This window comes from Periplaneta americana, chromosome 16 (assembly GCF_040183065.1).
Source record: "Periplaneta americana isolate PAMFEO1 chromosome 16, P.americana_PAMFEO1_priV1, whole genome shotgun sequence".
In the NCBI taxonomy this organism is placed as follows: domain Eukaryota; kingdom Metazoa; phylum Arthropoda; class Insecta; order Blattodea; family Blattidae; genus Periplaneta; species Periplaneta americana.
In genome coordinates, this window is record NC_091132.1 from 157,650,256 (window position 1) to 157,674,974 (window position 24,719).

Genomic DNA, 24,719 nt, shown 5'->3' on the forward strand with positions numbered 1-24,719 from the left:
ACTTACCAAGCATTACTGATATAGGCCTAATGAAAATGTGAACAGCGTGATGTAAACATTGAAGATAATGTTGTTACTGTTTTCCCTTTCTCTTTTAGAAAATACCGACAAAAGTAATGAATTATTTTCATGCTGTACTTATTAGGTAATTAATGTGTATTTGTCTGTATTTTAGACCTGTATATTGTTACGTAATTATCAGTGAATTAGGTTAGAGAATTTAACAAGGTTAGTATGAGATTAGGTAGTGCACCTCAAACTGGTAACTAATAATGGCTGCTGCGAAATAGGCTGAGGTGGTTATCGTGTGAAACAAATTATATCTAGAATATCTAGTTTTATTATATACGGATACGTAAAGTTTTTTTTTTGTTTTTTTTTTTTTTTTTGTTTTAGCATGTGTTTGTAATTTTGTGAGGTTATGTCTAGCCTAATTTCTTTTTATTCTTGTATCATTACCAATACATTAATTTATTTTATATTCATTTCAGGTGTTACGGAGGTGTTACATCTATGGTGGCAACTCTACTTATGTTAGGATATGAAGTAACAGTATATATTCAACTTCATCATTTGCTAAAAATTAAAAAAAACTGTATGTCTTAGACTCATTCCATCGTCATTTCTTCTTATGTATGTTAACCACGTTCATTCTAAAAGTGCTACATTAAATGAACACTATAGACAACGTGATGGAACAATTTACAAGTTACTGTTAAAGTGCTCAACATTTTCAAGTGGTGCTATACCCATTGTTTCAAAATGTACATACATATTTTTACATTTCTATAAGAGGTGTCATAAATTATTTCAGCATATTTGTAAATTCTTCAAAATTAATCCCTCTAATTAAGACCATAAAGTAATGAAATAATATAGCCTAGGCCTATATGTGATTTTATACTACCGGTATTGATGTTGATCTTGGTAAATTAATCCAATTTCACAGTGTTGTCTTTTGTATTGTGGTTCATAACAATTATAACAGTATGTACGTGGAAATGTTTTTAAAAAAATAAATTCTAGCTCATGATTTTAAGTGGTCGTTTCAATGGGAGGTTATATTGGAAAGATGATCACAAATGGATAATTTACTGCAAGATACAAGAACTGAATATAAGTGAGTGTTCCGTTGAAAGTGAAAGTGAAAATTTCGTTTTACAAGAGCTAAGTAGGCGTAATATTTATTTTAGGAATTATTTGAAAGCTACAGAATATGAAGAATAGACCTGTAACCATAGAAATCAACTGCGAATGGTGAGTGGCCAGGTTTCATTAATAATTGAAAGGAAGTAAAAATTATTTTCTTCTTATCATCCTGTTTTCAATATTTAAATTTAAGCACCTTTCTCTTCCTTGTTATTTCGTGAGAGATTACATCATACTATCACATAAGGTAAATTTTTTCTGTACAGATAATAAAAATTACATACATAAGTAGGCTACTTGAATACTGACGATACAAACTTCATATATATACCTCATCAGGTATATTCAAGAAGACATCTAATGTACTGTAACCAGCACATGATTAAAATACTGATCAGATGTCCAACAGTTTCTTACTGCACTCTTCACTTCAAAAGTTTAGCACATAGTTAATGAAAATCTTGATCAGGAAATCATTCATAAAAAAGTTAAATGTACACGTTTAAAACTTTCCTATAACATAGGGCATCCTCATTGTTACTTTTAAGTTTTAGGAATGTACGCTTATAACTGTATCACAATCTGAAATAATCATAATATTTATAACACGAGGGTCCTTGTAGATAGTCAGTTCCAGTGTTCTATATGTAATTAAGAAATGGCCCAGTTTATTGCACTTTCAGCACTTTTCTATTTAGGGGCTTCTGATTAAGTTTCCTAATCACTTCGTATTTACTGGAAATATCTTTGGCAATATTGTCCAGTAGTGGCTTCACAAGTTTTCCCAAAAGAAAGAGGGACATTTCCTCATCTTTACATGTGTCGCGCTTCAGTTCTTGCGAAAATCTTGGCTTCAGAAAAGAATACTACAGCGTTTACTATTACTATGCTCAATAGATTAATCAGTAGGCCTATAGAAACGTTTTCACCACTGCAAGAAAAAATCGCGTAATAATTATACTTCTCAATTATTGTGACGTTCGTTTTTTTTTAAAGAGAGGGAAAAGTTAGGCCTTCTTGCAAATGCTTAATTATGAATTCAAGGAAATTAAAGATAATGCAGTACCTTAATTAGTTGCATTATCTTATTTAATAACAATATTAATAATATAGGGTGAAGAGGGTAGGCTATAGTGCGTATATGTAAGATGTCAAGTTAATTTATTTCCGGAAATGTTTGGTGTATGAACTGAAGTACAGAGCAGACAGTCCCTCAGTTTATATGTAATATGTTTTAATATCAAGAATGACAGCCTTTTATTGTAATATAATTGAAGAGTAGAAGTTTGCAAATTACGTCTATTGCGCATAAAATATTGTACGAAGCATTTAATAAGCAATGGTGAATCCTTTAAATGTCCCAAATGTCAATGACTTTTAAGTGTTCTGCTATGAATATATAGGGCAGAACAGCGCTCCGAGCGGCGGAATTGGCATTACGAGGGAACCACTTCAGACTCGTTTTTCAAGCTCTATGCGCCAGCTTGTGTAATCTCGTAAGCATCGGAGTGGAAAGTGTTTTTCACGATCGGGGGATTTCGAAAAGCATTCACGTGTTCACTCAGGCGCGAAGCCGTTCAGATGTGACGTGTGTGGAAGGTTCTTTTCAGAGTCCAACGATCTCAAGAGGCATTCACTCGTGCACACAAACGGAAGTTCATTCAGTTGTGATGTTTGTGGAAAGAGGTTTTCACGCTTGTATAATCTGGAGAGGCATTCACGCGTGCACTCAGGCGCGAAACCATTCTGTTGCGATGTGTGTGGGAAGAGTTTTTCAAGATCAGAACATCTTAAAAAGCATTCAGTGGTGCATAGTCGCGAGAAGCCATTCAGTTGTTACGTGTGTGGGAAGTGGTTTTCGAAATTGGCACAACTCGAGAGGCATTCACGCGTGCACTCAGGCGCGAAGTCGTTCAGATGTGACGTGTGTGGAAAGAGTTTTTCACGCTTAGGAAATCTGGAGAGTCATTCACACTTGCACTGCGACGTGTGTGGGAAGTGTTTTTCAAGAACTTCAACTCTTAAAAGCCATTCAGTTGTGCACAATAGCGAGAGGCTTTCAGTTGTGACGTTTTTCGCTTTCCAACAATAACCATAAGCATAAGTCCAACTCTCAGGCGTGAAACCATTCAGTTGTGGCGTGTGCTGAATGAGTTTTTCGCTCTCCGAAAGTTTCAGTATGCTTTCACGCCTACGAACTGGTGACAGGCCATTCGTTTGTGAATTGTGTGGCAACTGTTGTCAGAGGTATTCAGGTCTGAAGAAGCATTGCCGCCTGCACATGGCATGAAGCCAATCAATTGTGACGTGACGTCTGTGCAAAGTGTTCTTCTCTCGCGGAATATATTCTTATGCATTCACGTGTTCACACAGGCGAGAAGCCGTTTAGTTGTGATGTGTGTAGGATGTGTTTTGCATGCCCGGTGAATCTCCAGATGCTTTTTCTAGAAAACTGTTCAGTTCTGATGTGTTTCGATTGGATATTTTGCGCTCGGAAAATTGTAGTGTCTATCCACGTATGCATACATAAGAGATACTGTTCAGTTGTCATGTGTGTGGAATCCGGTTTTTATGGCCCGCACATCTTATTATACATTAATGCGTGTAGGCCTACATGGTTATATTTCTTAACATATATTGAAATGTCCTGTACTTTAATCACTTTTTTGTTTTATTATGCTAGCTTTAAAGTGTTTTTAGCAAGAAACTGTTTGTTCTTAATATGTATAATAAATTGTCCAGCTTTTATCAATGAGTAATTTTTAGTGCTTTGACTTTTATTGTAATTATGATTTTAGTACTAATTATAATTAAGCCAGACTCTATCTGATGCTTTTCCAATTCACTGCGGGCTTGTCACGGGCTATCACCTTTACCTTTTAACTTCGATCTAGAATATGCCGTTAGGATTGTCCAGGATAACAGAGAGTGTTTGGAATTGAACGCGATACATCAGTTTCTTGTCTATGCGAATGGCCTGAATATGTTATGAGAAAATTCACACACGTTTAGGGAAAACACGAGAATTCTGTTTGAAGCACGTAAAAAGATACGGTTGGAAGTAAATCCCAAAAAGACTAAGTATATGATTATGTCGCGTGATCAGAACATTGTACGTAATGGAACTATAAAAGTTGCAGATTTATCCTTCGAAGATGTGGAAAAATTCAAATATCTTGGAGCAACAGTAACAAATATAAATGACAATCGGGAGGAAATTAAACGCAGTAGAAATATGGGAAATGCGTGTTATTATTCTGTTGAGAAGCTTTTGTCATCTAATCTGCTGTCAAAAAATCTGAAAGTCAGAATTTATAAAACAGTTATATTACCGGTTGTTCTGTATGGCTGTGAAACTCGAACTCTCACTTTGAGAGAGGGGCTGAGATTGAGGGTCTTTGAGAATAAGGTTCTTAGGAAAATATTTGGGGCTAAGAGGGATGAAGTTACAGGAGAATGGAGAAAGTTACACAACGCAGACCTGCACGCATTGTATTCTTCACCTGACATAATTAGGAACATTAAATCCAGACGTTTGAGATGGGCAGGGCATGTAGCACGTATGGGCGAATCCAGAAATGCATATAGAGTGTTAGTTGGGAGGCCGGAGGGCAAAAGACCTTTGGGGAGGCCGAGGCGTAGATGGGAGGATAATATTGAAGTGGATTTGAGGGAGGTGGGATATGATGGTGGAGACTGGATTAATCTTGCTCAGGATAGGGACCAATGTCGGGCTTATGTGAGGGCGGCAATGAACCTTCGGGTTCCTTAAAAGCCAGTAAGTAAGTAAGTATTGTAATTATAATTTTAATTGCATTCTTAATGTTGTAGTTGTAAACCCCTGGAAAGGGGAGAAGAGATACGCTGATGGCCTTATCTCTACCAAGTTAAATAAATACTATACTATAATATCAGCGAGAAGTGATATAGTTGGATCTTGTGTGGAAGGTATTTTCTGCTGAGAGGTATCTCAAATGGCTTTTACTCTCACCTCCTGGCGAGAAGTGATTGAATTGTCAAGTTTGGTTTAACTTGATTGAATGGGGGAAGTGTTAAATGCGATGCTTCTGGGTAGAACTATACACAGTAATTAATACATATTCAAACTTTCAAAATGTCTCATGAAACGAACCGTTTTGATGTCTTAATATTTTGAAGTTCTTTCTTAACATTTGAAAATTTCTTTCCCTGGTGGTACTTGTATTACAGAAGTCCTAAGTCTAGATGACTGTTTTAAAGGTATAAATTTTCAATTGATATCCACGGAGAATTTATTCCAAGTGTGTTACTGATTCATACAATTTATATATACAACCTTCACTCCAGAAATGCCAATCGAACCATGGGATATGGGTTTGCAGAAGGAAACCCCATGGCGCAAAATGGGCGATCACAGGAGCACCAAATGGATCATATGTAGAAGTGCAGTATATAAAGTAGAAGAAGGTGTCCATCCTCCACCACATGAAGAGGTGGAAGCAGTGCGTCGATGTACAGCACTAAATCAAGCGGCTCCAGCTCAGATTATTGAACGTGAACTGCAGCGGGTGCCATCAGACATGCTTCAGTTTTTCCTCTGAGGAAATCCCTAAAAATAAGTATAAAGCAAAGGCGCCAAAGGAACTTTTCTGCCAACCCAAAATCTATCCGAGATCTTCGAGATATACCACAAGAATTGCTGTCTTAGCATTTGTTCCTGTCGAAGATGTACCAGCGTGTTTTCATACAGTTCCCGAGACCATGCCCAGAATGATGACAGATTTCGTGAAATATGTCAAGGCCATCTGCATTGGATTACTGCAGGAGGGCGTCGGTCTGCTACAGAAGCTCGATATCCTCCTCACTTATGGAATCAGTTCGAAGTAGCTAGATCAAGTGAACCACGCACATTAACACAGAAGCATGGCACAACCGCTTCCAGAACATTGCTTGTAAGAAACATCCCACTGTACACAAACTCATACATTATTTAAAGAATGAGCAATCCGATGTAGACAGAATGATCCAGGATTTGGACCTAGGACGAAGAGTAAAAGAAGCATAAAAACGAAAATATAAAAGCTTAAATATAAGGCTGCAAAATATTCACAAAGTTATGCTGAATTCAAAGATGAAGGACGTGTAGCTGAATACTTGCGTGCCTGTGGTTAGAACATTCAAATCTGAATAAATCCATCCAAGACTCGGTTTCTGCAATAAAATAGGCCGAAAGTTTTTCAGGAAATATGTAAACCATTCAAAACTTCGTTACACCTAAATTATTGCAATATCAATTTTTAAAAAATTATAAAAAAAAATAAATGCTGTATATGTCAATTTTTTTTTTTTTGTTCTAAATTTCTCTTGTGTTAATTTCTTTTGGCATATTTATCGGTGCGTCAATTGTGCTTGGGTGAAATTTCATTTGGGTGAATATTCTTTGTGTGAACTAGCACCGATGTAATATACTTGAACAATACGAAATGTAAAAACATGTGGGAGAAATGATATCTTACTTAGGAACCTGCTTATGTTCACTTGTTTGTTTCTCAGTTACTATCATACTGTTAGGAACAGTTTGGTTATACTACTTAAAACGTATATAGGCCTAGAGCTCTTGTTGACCAAATCATGAACAAATATTTTACAGTACGGTATGTATTTTCATTACAATTTAAACAATAAATAACTATATTCATTATGGATAAATATTTCACACCAGATGACGCTGATCCTCTTTCTAATTCAGCTAATGAAGTATGGACACATTGGCTGAAGACTTTTGATAATTTCTTATCAACACTGTTATTTACTCTTCGAGATTCAAAAAGTTAAATCTGATTAATTATTTGTCTCATTCTGTTTGTAGTTTTATAATTGTAATTGACACGTGATAAGAAATTGCTTTATCTACTCTCAGTGCTCTCCATATGGTCCTAGAGCAACGTAATCAAATGTATACTAGACATTTACCTGCCGCTACAAGACAGCAATGTGGAGTATCTGTAGCTCATCATAGGCGTGTACAGACACTCCTAACTCTAAGTAAAAATTGTTATTTTAAAGTCTTATATCGACCTCAAAGTGATTATATTCGTTACCATTTTTTTCCTGGACTATCTTTTTTTTTGAAATACATCAAAGAATTCTAGAAAATGATAGTATGAACTTCAATATAAGAATAGACAGAAACTGTCAATTTCGTACCCCAGTGCACTATGCTCTGCTTCTACTGCTAATGGCAAACTTAAACGTACAGTCAGAAAAATCTCCTCCTTCAGAAGTTGTATCCAACGAGCACAGAATGCATAGAGTAGATATAAACAGCTTGGAGGTGAAGCCGCTTTTGTGGACAGCCGCCATTATGATGCTACCAAAACATTGGGCTCCCGGTTAGCACATGGGCAGTTGATTGTGATGTTGCATCGTTGTTTTAATTAATAAATTAACTAATTTCAATAAGCCTACATGTTCTGCGTATGGCTGCACAAACAGGTTTTCAAAAAAAATTCCTGGAATAACTTTTCACGGGTAAATATGCATGTGTGAAATGTACTTATTAGCGGTAGGCTAGATACGGTAATGAATGGTTTAGCCTAAGTTAGTCGGTTAGATTCGTATTGTTCACGTATTTGTTTGATTAAGAGAAAGGATTAGTGTATTGATATTATTGTAATTAATTTCTATAATCACTAAATCAGACACGCTTTGTAAACTTAGCATTTACGAGCGAAGCTAACCTAACAACGCAAGAAGTCGACCTGGTTGGCAAGTTGGTATAGCGCTGGCCTTCTATACCCAAGGTTGCGGGTTCGATCCCGGGCCAGGTTGATGGCATTTAAGTGTGCTTAAATGCGACAGGCTCATGTCAGTAGATTTACTGGCATGTAAAAGAACTCCTGCGGGACAAAATTCCGGCACATCCGGCGACGCTGATATAACCTCTGCAGTTGCGAGCGTCGTTAAATAAAACATAACATTAACAACGCAAGTTGGAAGTTTGTGTCGCGTGCTATAGAAAATGGGTGTAACGAGGTTTCTCTTCAACCGAATGCACGTATTCTTTTGATGAAAAAGAAAGAGTGTATTAATATTATTGTAATTAATTTTTATAATAACGAAATCAGACATGCTTTGCAGACTTAGCATTTACGAGCGAAGCTAACCTAACAACCCATGTTGGAAGTTTGTGTCGAGTGCTATAGAAAACGGGTGTACCGAGGTTTCTCTTAAACCGAATGCACGTATTCGTTTGATGAAGAAAAAGAAATAGTGTATTAATATTATTGTAATTAATTTTTATAATCACGAAATCAGACTTATGCTTTACAGACTTAGTAGCTTCATTAACTCGGTCGTGAACTGACTTGACCTACTTGGTAATAAAACTTCACTTTTGTTCGCCGTTACAATCTAATTATATACTATAAACGAAGAGCCTATCAAATATTATATGGTTAAGAGCATTCCATTTTTTCTCTAAACAAAATCGGGACATCTATACGAAATACTGGCAAAAGGAAGAGAATGATAATTTGCGTTAAGAAGCAAGTTCCATTATTAAATCGAAGCAAATGGATCAACCTATAAAAGTAATTATTATAGGGTAGCATTTTTATTGGACTAGTAGCAAAATAAGGTCAAACTGTTATCTTCCTTCTTTTATCATTATTGTTTGTTTAACCTTCCAGATTATCTATTAAATACCATACTGCAATTTGAAGAGCTGCCAATTTAAATAACCTGTATATATGTGATTTATCGATGACAGTTTCGTAATTTGGTAATTTCATAGAAGACGGGCACTTGGTTGAATATAGTACGTATTACCAACTTTTTTATTTCAGAGTTAAATGTTAGTGATCTTTTAGTGACTTTTACATGTTAGTACTAGGTTTTTTATACTAGGTGTCGCCGTGATTTTCTTTTAATTTGATTGGCTATAGTTGTCATTTGTTCTAGAATTTCCGTTAATTTTGAATGGATAATGACGTTATCAGTTGTTCTTGGTTGTTTGACGTGAGTAATGTTACATTGTAGATTTGTCTGCATTTGTCGAATGAGCATCATCATGCTTACGAAAAGGTGCCAATAATTTATTTTGTGTGGACAAGGTTGGAATTTTGAAGTAAGAGGGAAAGGAAGGAATCCGTGTTCTGAAATTATTGATTAAATTTTGTGTCGATTTTGGTTTAGTTCTTTCGCTGGTGATTAAGGATTGTGTTGAATGTTGAGGAGAAAACTGTTTTTTCTGTGGTTTAAAGAAATTACTTACTGAATTTTCTGTAGATGTTATGGTGTAATAAGTGTTCGAAGAGAATTTCATTTAGTGTAAAGACGTGGTTTATTTATGCACAGTTGACTGTACGACAAAGTGTTAGTTTAGTTCTTTGTTGCTTGCATGGTTTAAGTTTAGATTGCCTTAAAGCCTGTGTCATTTATATTGGAAGTGAAGTGGTTGTCGATGAAGACGTCAATGAGAATTGAATTTTATTTGATAAGGTGATAAATTATTATGTTTTGTGTTTTTGTGATTTTTGGGGATAAAGTGCGGACGAAAACTACCAGAAAAGTACTACCAACTATGAAGTTCGAATGCCACGAAACGCCAAAAAAAATCAAAGGCGAAAAATTAAATATATTTTCATTTTTTGGAGGGCTTGTTCTTCTTTAAAAATACGAATATATATTTGATTTTTCATCTTTGATTTTGTGATGTTTGGTGACATTTGGACTTCATAGTTGGCAGAACGGTTTTGTTAGTTTTCGTCAGCCATGTTGGATTTTGCCCGTCTTCTAGGAAATTACCCGTAATTTTTGCTAAAAATACGTGCATAGCGATTCTGTATTACGAAACAAACAAGAAAGTGTGAGTCCTACAAGAAATTAGGGACATATGGAATTCTTATTATCATAAGATCTTCTATAACGTAATAGCTATTTTGCAATGTTTTGGTAGCAACAAGATGGCGTCAGGTCCATCAAACCGGCTTCACTCCGTCCAATGGTATTAAGATGCTAGTGTCTACTCTTTTGTATTCTGTGCTCGTTGGTTGTATCCACTCCTGATTTCTATAGACGTGACGCAATAGCTACCACGTAACATAGGGTGGGGGAGTCGTTAGAGAAGCTGACGTAAGGATCACAAGAAGAAACGCCGGAATATGTAAAGGCTGGTTCACAATAAACCGGAAACTAGAATCGTTACGAAAACGATAAATTGTTGAAATGTGTACATTTAAATGTGAGCATTCACAATTAACGAAAAGCTTGCCGGAGTCCGGGATCGGGAACAGAGAGTTAGCCAAGTTTCAACTTTGGCGTTCACGTTTCCGATCACAGCCCACTAGATTCATTCTATTGCCATCTAAAAGCTCTTTTGTAGCAAGAAGACCGTGACATAACCTACGCATTGCATGGCTTGCAATCCACTGTGGTATACATCTACTTGTCCTAGAGGTATGTATTTAATTCTTAGCATATTGCTGTAAAAAAGGGGTACAGGTACATATTTATATTTTAAAACGTGTAATTAATTATTCCATAATTCTCTTTGTATTACATTCTTACCAGTTTGAAATTTCGTATAAATATTAATTATTCCGTAAGGTTCAAATTATCTATTACATGTATTCTCTTTGTGTTACACGCTTACCAGTTTGAAATTGGGGATAAATTTCTATTGTATGCAGTTTTTATTATTATTACGATTATTTTCTATTTTATTTTTCAGAACGGTAAATATTATTCATGTTTGTTTCTTATATTCTAAAAATGATGCCATATCAATTATTAGGGACCACGGCGATATTAAATTGTACCTCAGATTTGACATAGAACCTCACAGTGATTCCGTTCGAATCAGCAGATCACATGTGAAACTTTGTGATAAACTATGTCGTGAATCGTACGGCTTGTTTTGTAAAACAATTACTGTAACTTTTCCATAGACTTACATGCTCATCTACACTTTCCTTTGTTTTTGTGTTAATTAGTGCTGTATATGTTCGCGCTCGCATACATAGAAATACTCAGTCTACGCAGATGTAGAATGTGGCGTATACTGGTTAAAAGGTTTGGGCTACCGCTGACCCTATTATTACACAAAATATATCTAACAATTACTTTAATTTTAATTATTGTGGTAAAACTAATAATACAACATTATTACATTATGTTATATTATAAACTTTTTCTTTTGTAATTTCCTTGGGCTACTGCCGGTAGCCCGCAAAATACGCCCCTCGGGCTGAATTATTACTTACCAAACCAGTAAGTCTATCCGAATCGCTCACATTCTGCCAGTTTAAATAATTTAATTTCGTTTTTCAGTCTAATGGATGACTTGATGAAGATGGAACCTGACTCCGACCCACTTGCTATAGAAACAAGTGATAACGCTGATACAGAAGAGGGGAAGCTTTTATCTGAGGTATATTGAGAGCAATTACTTTTTTTTTTTCTTCTAAATTCTTCATTTATAACTGGGGAGGTTATACCAAAGTAACAAAATATTTTTCTTGAACGTGGTGAAAGACAATAAACGAAGTTGAAACTTGTGAATGTGATATGCCAATCGTAAATATATAATTTTATTTCACATTAAAACACATATTTTTACAAACAAGTTATGTGAATACGTATCTTCAGGAGAACTATTATAAATATATGTAGATCTGGGGATTTTTGTAATTCCATCGATTTTTAGAATAACTCTGAAGCATTTTAAAACTGAATCAGTTATATCTTTTAGCTATAACATTAACATTTGTTTTGTATTCTGAATCCTTGTGGTCATCTGTAGACGTCGGCCAGATGTCTCAATTATGGAATAAGTTACTATAGTGTATTGTGTATATGTGATATATTTTTCTTGTTATCTGTCCAATATGTATGGTGTTAAGTAACAGTACATATTGCATCAAGTTCAGATAACTGCTAAACAGCATATCAATGTTATTGAAGGGTCAATGAACGTGAACAAGAACGAGGGATCTTGCAACATATAATTTCTAGAAGTGTTTATTTTTGCTCAAGCTGGCTTCATTCGGCTTCATTTGAAATACACAACCGACAAGAGCTCAGGTATAGGTAAACGTTATTTTGTCAACTCTGTTGTAAATCAGCAAGTCAAGATCAGTGCTCTCAGGTAAGCCATTATCTGTGTGGAAACAACAACTTTCAGATCCGAATCCTCCCAAACTTCGCAAGTCTGTCAACTTCCTGGATGAGCCAGTATTTGCTGTTTCAATTTCTTGGTTTATCCATATGGTTTCCTGAACAAATTTGTAGTTTAGGAAGTATGACAGTGTTTGATCTACAACTGTAGCATTCACTGCCTCATTAAATTTTCCATGAGCTCAAGCTTTTAATCTTCGTCCATTATTGTTTTTATCGTTTGTTAATGATATCGTGAATTGTGTACAACATTCTAAAATTTTATTATTTGCCGATGATATTAATTCGATAAAGAAATTAAACCTATATCTGATTTTAAGGTACTTAAAAAAATATTACAAACTTACATATTTTGGGTGTTAATACTAATTGCTATTTAATATTAAGAAGTGTATACTTATGACATTTTCAAAATTCAAAAGCACAAATATTCATATAAAATAGAGCCAAAGTTTTACCTGCAGAAACATAAAGATTTAGGTATATTATTTAGCATAAATTATAGATTTCATAGTCATATTATTAATGTTATAATTTTGTACTACAAAAGTTTAAGTTTTGTTATGAGAAATCTTGTAAATTTAAAATCAAAACTATAATAATTTAGTATAATTCCATTGTTGGATATAAATTAGAGTATGCTGCTGTTATCTGGAAGCCAGTTACTAACAAATATTTTCTGTTACTAGAAAAAAATACAAAATAAATTTCTAAACTGGTTATATTATCGATTTTGTAATAATTATCCTACTTGTGAGAGTTATGCTAGAATGCTTCAACATTTCTATTTTACTAGTTTGCAAATTAGACGAAATTCCCAATCTTTAAACATTCTTTATAAAATTAGTAACAATAAATGATACTGTGTTGCTTTATTTTATTATATAACATATGCACGCAAGCATAATACAAAATTTCGAAATTTATTTTTCATACCAAAGGCAAATACTGAATCGCACAAAAATTCCACAGATATCCAAATGTTACAATTATACAACAAGTTATATCTTCATTCGAATGTTGATATTTTCAATATGAATTTTTCAATATAGAGAATAATTTTTCATATTTTCCAAAATATGTTTTTAGTTAATTTGAAGCTACTTTCACACCTTGATTTCATTTTATTTTCTTTCTCTCTGTTATATTTTCCTTTCGTTCTTAATAAGGAAATGTTTTCTTTTCCATGTTTATGTTTATAAATTAGTTTGTCAGTCTTGAACTTTGTAATTGGGCTTTGCCTGTTATATTCAATAACAAATGAATAAATAAGTTCAAGCTGCTTCTGTTTCGTCGGCGATGACAAACTACTGCCATCTTGAAGGCTGTAACACTATGACTGACACAGTCTGATCCGTAGCGCTACCTACTCTGTGTTTCTTTGAGTTGTTTTATATAAGCAGGAGTTCTTGAATCCTAATCGGGCCTCTTAGATCATTTACTGGGCATTGCTACTGCTTTTTGAGTTGGATAGTCTTTTTGGAGGGTTTTTAACTCTTCGTTAGGCGTGTTCTTTTTTGTGATATGGTTAAATGTAAGTTAATTTATTAAGTTTAATTTTAAATCTTGCGTTAAGTATAATACAGTGAAACCTCTCTATAACGGACACCATAGGGACTGCAAAAAGTGTCCGTTATGGAGAGGTGTCCGCATAAGAGAGGTTTTTAAGGAAAAAGCTTTTATAATATAAAACTGTTATAGTAAGGACATTATCAATATACTCTTATATAAAACTAACTATTGAATTGAATGCTGAAATCAAAATTGTAATACATGCTCTATTAAGTTTATAGTAATTATTATACACTAGTATTGTACTCACATGAAAAACAGGAATTCCAGCTTCTATGTACATTTAACACATAAACACATCGGCACATACACTGATAACATTTAAAACACAATACAGTATTTCACATTCACTTCTTTAAAAAAACTTGCAATGTTTGTTTGTTTGTTTGTTTGGTACATTTTGGTTTCACAGTAATGCTCTCATTATGTATGATTAAGTCTTGTACCACTCTCAATCCGTTTTCATCTTCCTTTGCACTGTAGAACTGCTTTAACCGCTTAACACAATCCAGCGCTTCACTATAAGACACTATTGGTGGAACATCACTGCTGTTGACAATTTCTACATCACCACCAACATAATCGTCGTCATCACTGTCATGGTTGTCATCGTCACCATTTTCATTTTCCTGAATGGACTGAAGGATCATTTTTGCATCTTCACTAGAACATTCAGTTAGAATATCCAGATCGATGCAAACATAATCATTCACACCGATGGTGTATCCTGGACTATTTATGAGGTTCTGTGTGGTGTTCATTTCGTCAGAAATATCTGACTCCACATTCATTTCAGCATTACCAGCAGGGAAACCAGCTTTCCGAAAGCAACTCTGAATTGTTGTTGTTGAAACTTGTTTCCATGAATTTGTTATCCAACAAATTGCTTGGAAAACATTCAGTTCTTTCGTAAGACTTTGAAGTGATGTTCCATCTTCATCAAGTCTTGAAACAATGTGCTTCAATACTAACTGTCTGTATTTCACTTTAAAGTTTTGGATCACTCCTTGGTCTAATGGTTGAGAGAGGGATGTGACATTGGGTGGGAAAAACATGAACTTGACATTGTTCAATTTGATGTCTGGATGTGAAGTGGCGTTATCTAGAAACAGCAACACTTTTCTATTTTGACGCATCATTTTCCTATCCAGTTGTTCCAGCCATTCCGTCATTATCTCTCTCGTCATCCATACTGTTCTGTTCGCTTTCCAATCCACGCCGAACTTCGTTACATCCATGTTCTTAAAACAACGTGGTTTTAACGACTTGCCTATGACGAGGGGTTTCTCACGTTCTCCACTCATACTTGCGCAAAACAGTATGGTTAGTCGTTCCTTAGCCACTTTACCTCCAGCACAAGGTTGTCCTTTGAAACACAGTTTTATCGGGTAAAGCACGAAAGAACAACCCTGTCTCATCAGCATTAAAAATGTTCTCAGGAGAATAACCACTGATGAGTGAAGGCAACTTTCCCTCCCAGCTGGTAACAGTCTCCATATCAACACTAGACGATTCCCCACAAATAGACCTGAATTTAATGTCATGACGCTTTGTGAATTTTTCAAGCCAGCCATTCGAAGCTTTGAATTCGGAATCACCCAATTCAGCTGCGAATTCTAACACTTTGGTTTCAATCATTGGTTCCGATACAGGAACATTTTGACTTCTGATTCTGCTGAACCACTCTATGACAGCCTTGTTAATAAGGGCACCACTCCCACTTTGAAACTGTCGGATGCGCTGCTCATTGCCATTAAGGTGTCAATCCCTGAGAAGCTCGTCTTGTTTCTTCACAATTTCTGCTGCCTGTGTTTTCCCTATCTTGAACACTTCCGATAGTTTTCTTACTCTGCACTCTTCACGCCTATGATAGTCGATCATGTCTACCTTTTCTTTTAAAGTCAAAGATTTACACGGAGCCATCACAAACACGTACTTGCCAATTCGTTTGTTGCTGCAGACTATAAAAAACGAGGTAAGGGATTTTTCAACCACTAGTGTGACCTTGGCACACTTTGTTTAGTCCTATTAAGATCGGTTTTCACCAACCTTACAAGAAAAACAGAGTCAAATATTTTTGTCTCTCTTTACTAGAAAAATACGATCCCTCTGTCAAGTTACTGTATTCCTCACACATAATAGCAGTCGGTCCCGTTAGGTTTGCGGACTATGAGAGGGGTGAGAGTCAAGCCTCCTGAGAAGCCTGAGTGAAAGTACTGTGGTACAGGCTGCTTCAAAAATACGTTTACTCATAATACGTTATGTTCCAATGTACATTTATTCCAATATTTTTTAAACAGTGTCCATTAAGAGAGGTTTTGATCGTCATTTTTGGTACATATTTTGTGTCCGTGTCCGTAATAGAGGGTGTCCGTCTTAAAGAGGTTAATTAATGTGGAGTTTCGATATATTGACCTACGGACCGATAAAATCGTCCGTTAAGAAGAAGTGTCCGCTATAAGGAGGTGTCCGTTTAGGGAGGTTTCACTGTACAATATACCATAACTGATAACCACATCTTTTGAATTACATAACACAGTTAAATACAACATTTATGATTGATTGAATTGGATTCGTAATATATTTCATAATCAACACACTTGAACAACTTCTCGTCTGCAAATAGTAGTCGCATCGTAGTCAATTAAATGACTTTGATATGATTGGTTGTAATTTAGTCTTATTCTGTTTTTGTAAAAATGTGCATATTTAATAATTCTAGACATATAAATAGTAGTCCATAACCATTTTTTCAGGTACGTAACACATTCAAACACAATTTTTGCATTCTGTTTAAATTATTATAATATAGTAATATAAGTTTTATACGCATTTTATTTACAGTATTCAAGTACATTTATTTTAGCGTAATATGATATGGTTACTTAACTTAATTCCGATCAAATGTACGTATTTGAAATTATGATTTAAATTTGTACAATTAAGTATTTCACCTTTTTTTTATGTTTTTAATATCGACATCAACAATATATATTTTGATATAATGTAAAAATCTTCACTACAGTTTTGATTCAATGTCTCTAATGATCAATGTCTAAAGATGCCATACCGAATGGCGAAAACATTAACAATTTTTAATATATAATATAAATTTATAATTGCATAATTTGCATTGAAATAAGTCATATGATTGAATAAAATTCTTGTTTAATTAATACATTTCGGCCTCTATGTTGCGTTGCAAGTTTTTGAAAATCATACACGTGCATTCGTTGACGTCAGTATTAATAATGGTGTGGACGGACCTTATAAATAGCCCCGGATCTTTTGTGTAGGTCTACAAGTTTATATCTTGTGTTGCTCATTTAATAATTTTCTTTATTTTGCAGGAAGGAAATTTATTAGACTTCCATTTCACTGCAATAAAAACAGAATGTATGGACCACAGATATGAAGTGAAATCAGAGATGACATATGAGGAAGCTGCAGTGTCAGTAGACTTTCCCATCGTGAAGAGTGAAGCTGAGGTGAGTGCAGTTTATGAAGTGTGCTGGTCGCTAGTTCTCTCTCTGTTATTTACTGACTACAGGCAGGTGACCAGGGAATATGATGATGGTTGCTTTCATCCTTTAAATTTCTTCATTCTCTAGTCAGTCGTAAAACTTCTCTACTTCAATTTTGTCGTAGACCCTGCAGTCTTCAGTGTTCCGTAAACCATAATAATTTTGTTGTTTACATCGCCACTGATAAAATTTTTAACACTTCGAGTTTTAGTTTAATTTAATTTGCCGTAGTCCACAAATGCCTGATAGATCCTCACATTCTTCATAACACTTTTCCATTACCGCCTTTACCTATGCATTGGATCAGTTGCCAATATCTATCTGGTTCTCACCTGTGAGCATCTCGGAATGTGCTACCAGACTCATGCTGGGTTGCAAGAAAGCAGAGCTATAAATAACATATTCCTCCTTTAGTTAGTTAGTGGACCTTTAAAGTTAGTGGATTGCAGAACAGCAATGTAACAGCTTTGGATTTCACAAGTGACGTAATGGGACGTGAATGAATAAAAAGTGAACATCGGCTGCTAGACTGATGTGAGGCATTGCTTTTGTTGTTGTCAAAATTTGCATTAAATATAGATTAATACGAACCAGAAAGAAATATGGAACTGAATGGATGTCATTTGGAATACGTTTTGAAGGAGAAGCAATTGAAAGTTTGAAATGCTTAGCACTCAAAGCTTAACTGTGATTTTCCGATCATTACTGGACAATGACTATCAGTGTTAATGCCATATAACTCTCTATGTGCATTCTATTTGTCTTAAGCTATGCATTGGCAGTCTTGGTTCATTTTCGACGAGAAATTGACATCCATTATTCTTGCAGTGAACTCTTCAAATATGACAAATGTTTTATTAGAAATAGCGCATGAGTGCATTAATTTGATATAAAATAGAAAGGCAGTCTACAGGGCAGATAAATTCTTCCTGAGACGAAATAGAGCCTGTGATAAGGAAATAAATAATAACTTCGCTATTGTTGCAATGCGATTTTCATTGCCTGAACGTGTGTATATGTTTACTACGTACATAAATAGAGAAAATCTTGACCGAGAACACGACAGAACTTCCGTAACAAATTTCCAAATAGCCCCGTGCCTTATGCCACTACAAGAAGGTTATCCAAAATAATCGGACAGACAGGTTCAGTAAATGATCGTAAAATACAAGGAGGAGACATGTTCTTCCAAAGGAAAAATTACACGAGGTAGAACAGAGACCAGAGCGCAGCCCGCAAAAATAAGGTTTATACGAAAAACCCGCATACATATTTTGTTATTATTATTTTAAGTGTTACTAGCATTATATGTTACTAATATTTATATTATTTATGTGATGCATGTAACCTATAAGATAAAACATTATAATAGATAAATAAATATATATATATATATATATATATATATATATATATATAGATATAGATCACTTTCTTAATTAATAACAGTGCATACCTCCAATTAAAGATTTCTTACCATCGCCACAGATACACTTGATTGTACTTGTCACTATCTCTGTCACTAGGGAGTTATTGAAATTTATATTTTCCCCGCCATTCATAAAATATTTTGATATGATACCTCTTGCACAAAACGGGAGATCTATAACTGAAACTTGATTAATATATTTCAGTATTATTTTGTATTAATCCTGGTAATAAGGAACAGTTTGACTCGTAGACATTTTGTTTTTCACCATTAACTTTCCATGATTGTATGAGAAGATTCGAACAGAATGGCAGTTACGTAGACCTTCGGCTCCCCTCTTACTACCAATAATGCATAACACAATGTCAGTATGGCGGTTGCTGTCGTCTGCGATACAACGAACTTTTCTGTTGATTTTCGAGTTCGTCATTTTTTTTTCTGGTTATTATGTGCTTACTTAAGTTGTGTCAACTCTCGCTAAGTGGTTTTATATTTTATTTTATCCGTCTTAGTATTTATTTTATTATTGTAAATATTTTTGTTTTATTATTATTATTATTACTATTATTATTATTATTATTATTATTATTATTATTATTATTATTATTATTATTATTATTATTATAGTCCCGTCGCTCTAATTTCCTTCAGCCAATCGCGTTGCAGGTCGGCTACATTTAAACGTGTGCGTATTGTGGTTCGCTGATTCACTGATTCATATCTTAAGGCTCGATAAATAATATAATCGCCCGCCATTTTAGCTCTTTCGTTGGCGTTCGCAGAAAGCACACGAAGACGTTATTTGCCGCTCAATTATTTGCTGAATTACATTGCGTTTGATTTATTATCATAGGAGCTACGACATGATAATGTTTAATGGTGTGGCAAATAGATTCCTCGTATGGTAGCTCGGCAACGTAAGAACAAAAATGGCGAACGATACTACCTACCTAGACTTTATAGAGCCTTCACGTTCTAAGACGTAAGCAAAGAGGCGGAGTCACGCCGGAAATAACAGCGTCGGGACTATATTATTATTATTATTATTATTATTATTATATTATTATTATTATTATTATTAGTAATGAATTAATTTGTATTACTATCTTTGTATCATCTCCATCACGGATATTCTATTATTATTATTATTATTATTATTATTATTATTATTATTATTATTATTATTATTACTACTACTATTAATGAATTAATTTGTATTACTATCTTTGTATCATCTCCGTCACGGATTTTCTATTATTATTATTATTATTATTATTTTATTACTATTATTTCTAACATCAACATTATTATTGATCTCTGTAAAATTTATGTAGACTACTGGACTGTACCCGAGCACGAGTATATGCTCATTTCGAGTATATATTCATATGTATCATTTCAAATGAAAATTGTGAATAAAGTTGAATTTGAAATTTGAATAAATTTGCTTAAAGACTATATGGGAGCTGAAATCGAGTCAATCAGTGAAGCAGAACTTCTTAAAGTAATTAACAATCTCATAAGAAGATGTGAACAGTGTGTAGCAGTTGATGGGGGACATTTTTCAGTACTTACTTATGTAAACTTTGAAATGTTTGTTATCGGTTGTAATAACTGTAAATGGCTAAAATACAATAATTTGAGTAATAATATGGGACAAGGAGACGTTTGTTGCACTATAAATTCTAAGAAAAAAGAGGTCAGAGTTATCCTTCCGATAGATCCAGGAAGGTGAGTTTATAAAATATAATATATACTTTATGAAAATAATATATAAACCTTATGCATTTCGTATTTCAATAGTGGAAGGAAGGTGTTAATTTTTCAAAAGAACACGATATCAAAAGTACAATACATTTTATCGTCTGCTAGGAAAAGAGACTGTGATGCGATAGTAGCGATCCTGGTGGCTAGCAACTATATGGATGCATATTTCAGCTGTCTATGTTTGCATATTTAGTAAGTATTGAGCTTCGCAACTGTATATACTAAACTGTGATAATAGTTGAATACAAAGTGGTAAATTCCATCAAAGGAAGGGGTTGCAAACTCGTATTTTCAGCAAAATTTGTGAAGATATGGATTCGTTATATGAAAATACTCTTTATCGCACGGAAGATGGCTTTCTTAGGGTAACGTGTTGAAACGAGTTTTATAGTTAAGAACAGAACTTTTAATATACAAGACGAGAAATCGGAAATTATGGAAACCTATTTTCCAGTTGAAGAATGTGATCCCAAAGCTCACTCAGTGCATTTGGCCATTTTTTCTTATTCATATATATATATATATATATATATATATATATATATATAATATGTATGATATATATATATATATATATATATATATATATTTAGATTTCTGTCATAATTTAGGCTTCTTTTCATCCATAACAACGCCAATTCTTGCCTAAAAGTTTGTGTTATTGTTTGTATCACTTGAAAAGAAGCTCGATCTCTAGACCTGTGGATTAAAACGATTAACCCAGTCCTTTCATAAAATTGTCCTGAACACGTTTTGAATAATAGTGTGCAATGCCAAGATGTTAACATTATAACAGCCAGAGATAAAATTAACGGGTTTACAGAGAAACTTGATTTCTGGTCAATATAATTTGACACAAATATATTTGATTTATTCCAGTGTATTACAGAGCTCATGGAAAATTTCGCTACATGTGATAGACAAATACTGTGTTTTTACAGACATGCAACCAAGTTTGCACGATTTTAATCAACAACTTCATGAGTACTTTCTGGAAGAAACTCAAAAGAAGACTATCACAAAGATGATGAATCCGATTTTAGGCAGTTGCGTCCAACTGGTTGAAATTCCAGAAACTATGAAGGAAAATCTCATTTAAATATATATCTAGAAATGGAATGTTTAAATTATACTTTTTTTTTTGGAACATAGACCAATTCTGGATAAAAAAAATGCAAGAATACCTCGAGCTTGCAAAAAATATAAATTTTTTTTTTATTTTTAATATATGCAACCTTGTATTTATGCGAAATGGTTTTCTCGTCTATGTTCACCATCAAAACAAAAGTGAGAAAATTCCTTAAATTTCAAATGATTTCACTGTGAGTTTGGAATGCTGTGTCCAGATTTGAGAAGCTACTTTCTGAAAAACAGGCACATTTGATCGCATTTATTTATATTTTACTTTATAACTACAGAAACATTTTTATTATGTGCAATATTGTTTATGTTTATGTTTCTAAATACGAAACAGATGTTAATAAGAAACGTTTTTACTTATTTTGTAAATCATCTCGCTATCATTCTCAAGGGGTCGCGATCCACACTTTGGGAACCGCTGGTTTAGAGAAACGTAAAATTAGAAGCTTCAATTTGCTAGTCTACATTAATTACTACAAAATAAAGATAAAGTGTTTATATTTTCTTTAACTCATTACGGGTAGACTTCAACTTAGTTAAGAGTCTAGAGAAAGTTCCAAGTTGACGAAATGCTTGAACGAATATTCTAACCAGTTTTCATCTCGAAATAATTAATGATCTTTATGTTTATAGAAATAGAACCTATATGTACTGCAGCTTTAGTACAGTAGTATAGTTCATAATTTTTCCTTTACCCGGGAATGTTAAAAATTGTGCCCATACAATGAAATAGTATTAGACATTGTCAGATTATGGTGGATTCCGTAAAATTCATCTGCCACTGTGGAGTAGCAGTTAGCATATCTGACCGTAAAATGAGTGGGTCTGGATTTATATACTGGTCGAGACAAGTTACCTGCTTCAATTTTTTTCCTCAGTTATCTCTCAACCCATTAGATGCAAATGCTCGGTATCTTCCGGTACTGAACCCCGGACTCATATTGCTAGCATTCTCACCTTCATTTCTCTCAGACGCTGTATAACCATTACAGTTTATAAAGTGTCGTAAAATAAACAACTTAAAAACCCACCAAATTCGTGACTAGAAATTGAATTCTTCCTTGATAGATAATATCTCCTACAGTACAGTAGTTTACTACTAGTTGTTCCATTACAGCTATTTTCTACGATACATTTCTGGACATGGGTTCCTAATCAAAACTTTATTTACTTAGTCCCCTCTACAACCCCTTGAAGTTTGTAATAGGAATTCTCAAACACTCTGTATTGATGATCTGTGACAGTTTCGCAAAGTAACCATTTTTGTGAATAAAGATGTAATATTTTATTGCATTCTGCTAATTAATGTAGCCTATGTTCAAAATATTGAGAAACAACACTTATCCAACGGCTTTTATATTTCTTTTGTCGGAAAATAGATGTTGCCTAGGGACGAAATCTACTGAAAATCTTAGACTTATTCTACTTAACCGCACATATTTATTCTACTTAACCACCGCATATATTTTTTTCGGCTTCAAAGTATTACGCAAGAGTAGCTGTGTGGTTTTCTATTTTTCTTGAAAATTTCACTTTTTTGGACGTGTGGGGTTTCACAACATTCCCATTCAATTTTACACATACATTGCATTATAATTATTTTGTATCAATAAATTTTACATTTCTATTATAAACTTTAAATACAAATACAAAAATTCTGTTACTTCAATTAGTGAATAATATGTAATTTGTTTCTCTTCTCAATCTTTTTGCAACATGCGTCATTTCACCATTCATCAAGTTATCATTCCCCCGTTTGTTGACAAAAAATAATGCATTTAAAATATTTAATATTTTACTTTATATGTTAATGCATATACATTAATCTCATTTATTTGTACATTATAGTACTAGTTCCCTCCTAAAATTTTTCCGCGCTCTTTGGAAACTACAACTTTCGATTGTATGAGTGTCGCGGTAGTATAGATGACACTTTTATTTTGCCACATTTTGAAAAAGCTTCAATAGCGCTGTTTTATAAGGAAAAGAAGTAGGCCTACACCATGAAATATCTGCCCCAAGAATAGTCATCTGTTAACTAAACTTCTACTGGCCTAATACGACTTATATGCACTTCTGTGGCATATAGAATCGATGCACTTTTGTTAATGTAAATTGTGCTATATTTCTTTTATTTGCTCTGCGTTAGGAAGAGCAGAGTGACTTGGACGCAGTGAATGAGGAGCCAAGGGTGGAAGGAGCAGCAGAGGACAACCAGATTTTCACGGAATGGTGAGTTAGGTGTGCGAGTTTATGTAGAGAGTTCATTGCTTTTAAAACTTCCTTTTCGGTAACTGGCTAGAAGCACCTTCAGAAGGGCTGTAACTCTGAACTAGACCAACAGATAGCATGCGTGTATGTGTAGGCATGCGCTTTGCATGTGCATTTGTTTTCCATTGTATAAATATTGAGAATTTATGTAGTGTATTGCTATTTAGATGCTCTTAAAAATAGCTCCCTATGCCAAATGATTGTTGTATTCCTCTATGCAGGCCTAATAACCAGAGAAAGCGTTTTGCTTCAATCAGTTTCCGAAAGATGCTTGCAGGTAGCTGAAACCTGGTGAAGTGTGTCTGCATTGTTGTGTAGTGCAAGGTTTCTAGATGTCTTTGTCGAACAGCTGTTTTCGACGGACCCTGCTGTAGTGTATTGACAAAGTGATTCGTATTAATAATTAGGACATTCCTGTCACTTGTTCTTTTGTTTCTTATTCTGCACTACTTAAAAAGACAGAGTTTTCTCAACAGAAAGGCCTACGTACTGAGAGTTGGCAAACATGGTATTTTCCACATAAAATTTGTTCTATAGATCAAGGCTAGAATGTTGAGACGATTTTGATATTTCCAACATAACTCATAATTTATTTATAGCAGTGTATCTATATTGGTAACGTTTCCTCTGGTGAAACAGTTTCGTTTAGGTTTGAAGTTGATTACTTTAATGTATATTTGTTGCGACTATTCTATTGTCTGATAGTATAT

The 24,719-nt window shown here is 34.2% G+C and overlaps 2 protein-coding genes across 6 annotated transcripts in view; both read left to right on the top strand.

Moving 5' to 3' along the window:
- Positions 1 to 1,353, top strand: part of LOC138691544 (zinc finger protein 235-like) — a 47,692-nt gene extending 46,339 nt beyond the window's left edge. The window contains exon 8 of one of the 2 annotated variants that reach the window (XM_069813590.1): positions 492 to 1,353. The gene's annotated coding sequence lies outside the window, so the exon portion shown is untranslated. The remainder of the gene's footprint in view (positions 1 to 491) is intronic. The other variant, XM_069813589.1, reaches the window with a different exon arrangement.
- Positions 1,354 to 10,280: 8,927 nt separating this feature from the next.
- LOC138691571 (zinc finger protein 664-like) overlaps positions 10,281 to 24,719 on the top strand; it is a 116,003-nt gene continuing 101,564 nt past the window's right edge. The window contains exons 1-5 of one of the 4 annotated variants that reach the window (XM_069813666.1): positions 10,283 to 10,587; positions 11,461 to 11,560; positions 17,229 to 17,366; positions 23,888 to 23,970; positions 24,231 to 24,718. In XM_069813666.1, coding sequence (XP_069669767.1) covers positions 11,465 to 11,560; positions 17,229 to 17,366; positions 23,888 to 23,970; positions 24,231 to 24,294 — 381 coding nt within the window. In that variant the 5' untranslated portion in view covers positions 10,283 to 10,587; positions 11,461 to 11,464 and the 3' untranslated portion in view covers positions 24,295 to 24,718. Of the gene's footprint in view, positions 10,588 to 11,460; positions 11,561 to 17,228; positions 17,367 to 23,887; positions 23,971 to 24,230; position 24,719 lie in introns of those variants that run through there. The other 3 variants (XM_069813665.1, XM_069813668.1, XM_069813664.1) reach the window with 3 other exon arrangements.